General features: G+C 49.9%; 1 protein-coding gene across 1 annotated transcript in view; it reads left to right on the top strand.

Moving 5' to 3' along the window:
* LOC107110676 (C-type lectin domain family 4 member F-like) overlaps window positions 1–2331 on the top strand; it is a gene marked incomplete at its 5' end in the record, with an annotated part of 19649 nt that extends 17318 nt beyond the window's left edge. Inside the window, one exon of the mRNA XM_015411478.1 lies at window positions 2224–2331. Within this exon, the coding sequence (XP_015266964.1) occupies window positions 2224–2331 (108 nt within the window). The remainder of the gene's footprint in view (window positions 1–2223) is intronic.
* Window positions 2332–4162: the final 1831 nt, after the last annotated feature.

The raw sequence follows: 4162 nt of genomic DNA on the forward strand, positions 1-4162 counted from the left end.
GAGATTGCATCTCTCTTGCATCAGCGTGCATGATGTAACCATGAGTCAGCACTGGTCACTGATTGGTGCTGACACTGTATATAAGTCTATGTAGTACTTGTAGAGGTGTTCACTCTGTGAATGCCTTGCAGCGGAGCACTCTGCCGGATTGGATGGTAATATTGGAGTGGCAGAGTGCCACACAAATACCTCCCCCCCCCCACACCCCCGGTGACCACTGTTCCATGAGGGTAAGAAAAAAGCCTGATAAAGGGCCAATATTAAAAACCGAGTTGAAAGACAGTTAAAAACATGTAAGGGCCCAGTGAAAGCCTTGTTAAAAAGCAGGGGTCATTTCGTAGAAAAAGATTTGACTGGAAAGCCTGGGAATGAACTCAGGAGCTTGTGCTAGCAAAGTGTCTGTCCCACTGAGCCATTATCTCCTTAGAATCATAGAATCGTAGAGTTGGAAGGGAACTCCGGGGTCATCTAGTCCACCCCCTGCACAAGGCAGGAAAGTCACAAATCCCTCCCCCCCCCCACACCCCCGGTGACCACTGTTCCATGAGGGTAAGAAAAAAGCCTGATAAAGGGCCAATATTAAAAACCGAGTTGAAAGACAGTTAAAAACATGTAAGGGCCCAGTGAAAGCCTTGTTAAAAAGCAGGGGTCATTTCGTAGAAAAAGAGGTGCAGGAGCTCATTAGCATAACTCATTAGCACAACTCATTTGCATATGCCACACCCCCTGACATCACCGGAAGTGTGTCAGAAGGCAACACCCACCGCTCAGGCTCCACTGGACTGTTTTGGATTGCTAGCTATGGGGTGGGGGGGAACGTGCAGATCTGCCCTCGCAGAGGAGGGAGAGCTTGTACCTGAACAAAACTTGATCTTAAAGGTGCCACTGGACTGTTTTGGACCAGGGGGACCTCTGCAACTTACCTGGCTGCTTCTTGCTCTGACTGAGGGCTGCTGGGAGCAGGGGGTGGGGCTTGTTGCATGTGCCCGCCCCCTGGGCTCTTTACTGCCAGAGCTCCGCTCCTGTGCGCTCCTGCAGGAAATGACCCCTGTTAAAAAGTACAAGTGGCCTCAACACAAGGACCAATACACATGACCTGATGCGTTTCCGCCCTATTGGGGGCCTTCTTCAGAGGTCAAACAATATTGAAGTACACGTAACAATAACTCATATTACAATAAGATAACCGATAAGTGAATATTGGAACAAGAAAAGGAAGGTTGAGCAGCAAGATCTAGAGACACAAGACAAAGATATCTGTGAGGCCTCTAAAGATGAAAATCATGTATCTGGTGCCAAATGCCCAGTCTCAGAACATCTCAAAAATTAAATATATTTAAAAAGCTAATGCAGTAAATAAAAGCCAATGTAATAGCAGAAATAAAAAAATCAATAATATACAAAGTACCTTCCAATTTAGGTCCAAAAAGCAGCTGTGTGGCTATCTAAGTCAGAGCTAAAGTGCCCTCAAGCAAATCTTACTGTCTGTCAGGTAGCCCTGTCATGGATCTGGAATGTGGAGGGGTAATCTCCTCCTTCTTCTCAGCTCTTCCCTGCCCTGCTACTGTGCACTATCTCTGGCATGACCTTGTAGTCTCCAGCTGCATTACCTAGGCTGGGAAGCTAACGGCTTCTGCTTTGCTTGCCGGCTTCAGCCCGCGTGCAAGAACTATAATCATTGGCTTTAGCTTAGTGGTGGTGGTGGTGTTTGATTTCACTATAAGTCAGAGGCCCTTATACTGACGGCCATTCCTGACACAAGCTGTATACGTGAGCATTAGTACTGGATCCATCAATAAACAGTTATCTTCATATGAAGCCCTGTGTGGTGTGACCTGACTAAAGTCTATGACACTGTCATTGTTTGGGGGACAGTACTAGCGGACATGGACCACTGTTCCATGACCAGAAGATGGGGGGAAACCCTCAGGTATCCCCGGCCACAGTGGCGATCAGCTTTTCCCTGGACATGTAAGAAAGGGCCACGAGAACTAAGCACTGATCCTGCCCTCCCTCTCGAGATCTGCCTGAATTCACAGACTCAGCATGGCCCCCTTCCCCAGTGGCATCCACAGTTTTGTGGCACGGGACCTGGGTGACCTTGGCGAAGGGAGCACAAGTCTTTCACTGCCCCGTGGTCGAGGGGCATCGCTTTACCGCCACAATACCCACGCTTGGGTAGCCGGTGTTGACATTCTGCAATGGCTCTGCCTCCTTTTCCAGGACTTCATCACTTCTCAGATCCAACAAGCTTCCTGGATCGGCCTGATGGACGAAAACAGAGACGGAGCGTGGGGATGGACAGACGGGTCCGGCCTCCAGAAAGAGTGAGTTGGGACAGGCGGACGGCAAGCCACAGAGCCCCTGCACGTGCACGCCTGCAGGATTTTCTGCAACGGCATGGGCTTCTCTTATGTTCTTATGGATAAGCATATGGAGCAGAGGCCCATCAGTGACTATGAGCCACAAGGTATAGAGAGGAACTCTCGATCTGGGGCAAGGGATGCTCTGTATTCTTGGTGTTTGGGGGGGGCAACAGTGGGAGGGCTTCTGGGGTCCTGGCCCCGCTGGTGGACCTCCTGGTGGCACCTGGTATTCTTGGCCACTGTGTGACAGAGTGTTGGACTGGATGGGCCTTTGGCCTGATCCAACGTTGGCTTCTCTGATGTTCTCTTATGTACAGTCCAAGGTGGTACCCACCATCTGATCCACCTCAGGACTCCCATCTATCCTTCCCACCTTATTTACCTGTGTATATAGCATTGCCAGCCTCCAGGTGGCACCTGGAGATCTCCTGATGACCAAGATCAGTTCCCCTGGAGGAAATGACTGCTTTGAAGTGTGGACTCCCTGGCATTATTCCCCACGGGGGTCTCTCCCCTCCCTAAACCCTTCCCTTTGCAGGCTCCACCACAACATATCCAGGCATTTCCCAACCCAGAGCTGGCAACGCTAGTATATCAGTACAGCCAGGAGATCCTAAGATCGTCTGGAGGCCATAAGTTCTAGCTGTTTTAGCATTATGCACCACTAGGTGGTGAGCTAGACTTGTTTTTAGGGGCGCTCTGAGAGAGCTGTGACTGACCCAAGGCCTGCCAGGTGGCTTCCCAGTTTGGCGTAGTGGTTAAGTGCGCAGACCCTAATCTGGGAGAACCGGGTTTGATTCCCCGCTCCTCTGCTTGCACCTGGCTGGATGACCTTGGGCAAGCCGTAGTTCTGGCACAGCTTTCCTTGAAAAAGAGCAGTTTCTGTCAAGAGCTCTCTCGGCCCCACCTACCTCACAGGGTGTCTGTTGTGGGGAGGGGAAAGGGAAAGGAGTTTGTAAGCCGCTCTGAGACACCTTTGGGTAGTGCAGGGCAGGATATAAATCCAATCTCCTCTTATTCTTATTCTTATTCTACCTCACAGGGTGTCTGTGGTGGGGAGGGGAAGGGAAAGGAGTTTGTGAGCCGCTCTGAGACTCCTTCGGATAGTGAAGGGCAGGGTAGAAATCCAATCTCTTCTTCTTCTTCTACCTCACAGGGTGTCTGTGGTGGGGAAGGGAAGGGAAAGGAGTTTGTAAGCCGCTCTGAGACTCCTTTGGGTATTGAAGGGCGGGGGAGAAATCCAATCTCTTCTTCCCGTGGAGGAGTGGGGAATCAAAGCTGGTTCTCTGGATTAGAGTCTGCCACTCTTAAGCATTACACCAAGCTGGCAACGCTATGCATACGTAGACCTCTTCTGGCTTTTAAGTGTAATTGACATCTTCCCGTGGAGGAGTGTGGAATCAAAGCTGGTTCTCTGGATTAGAGTCTGCCACTCTTAAGCATTACACCAAGCTGGCAACGCTATGCATACGTAGACCTCTTCTGACAAAACTGGAACGTCGACAACTGCTACAAACGCTACGGATGGGTTTGCAAAGAGAAACTAGATTTTTAATGGGCCATAAAGAGGCTGACGCCTCAAACAACTCTAAATAGGGAGGCGGGAGATGTTGTTCCTGTTCCTCTGTAGGTGTACCATTTCTCCAGCTCCTCTGGAAATGAGAAAGAGCAGAATAGAGACTTATTATCAAGAGTTTGTAGTCATGTGTGTCTGTTAAGAACATAAGAACATAAGAGACACCAATGTTGGATCAGGCCAAAGGCCCATCCAGTCCAACACTCTGTATCACACAGTG

The sequence above is a fragment of the Gekko japonicus genome, unplaced genomic scaffold, assembly GCF_001447785.1.
Source record: "Gekko japonicus isolate JY-2015 unplaced genomic scaffold, Gekko_japonicus_V1.1 scaffold4700, whole genome shotgun sequence".
Lineage (NCBI taxonomy): Eukaryota > Metazoa > Chordata > Lepidosauria > Squamata > Gekkonidae > Gekko > Gekko japonicus.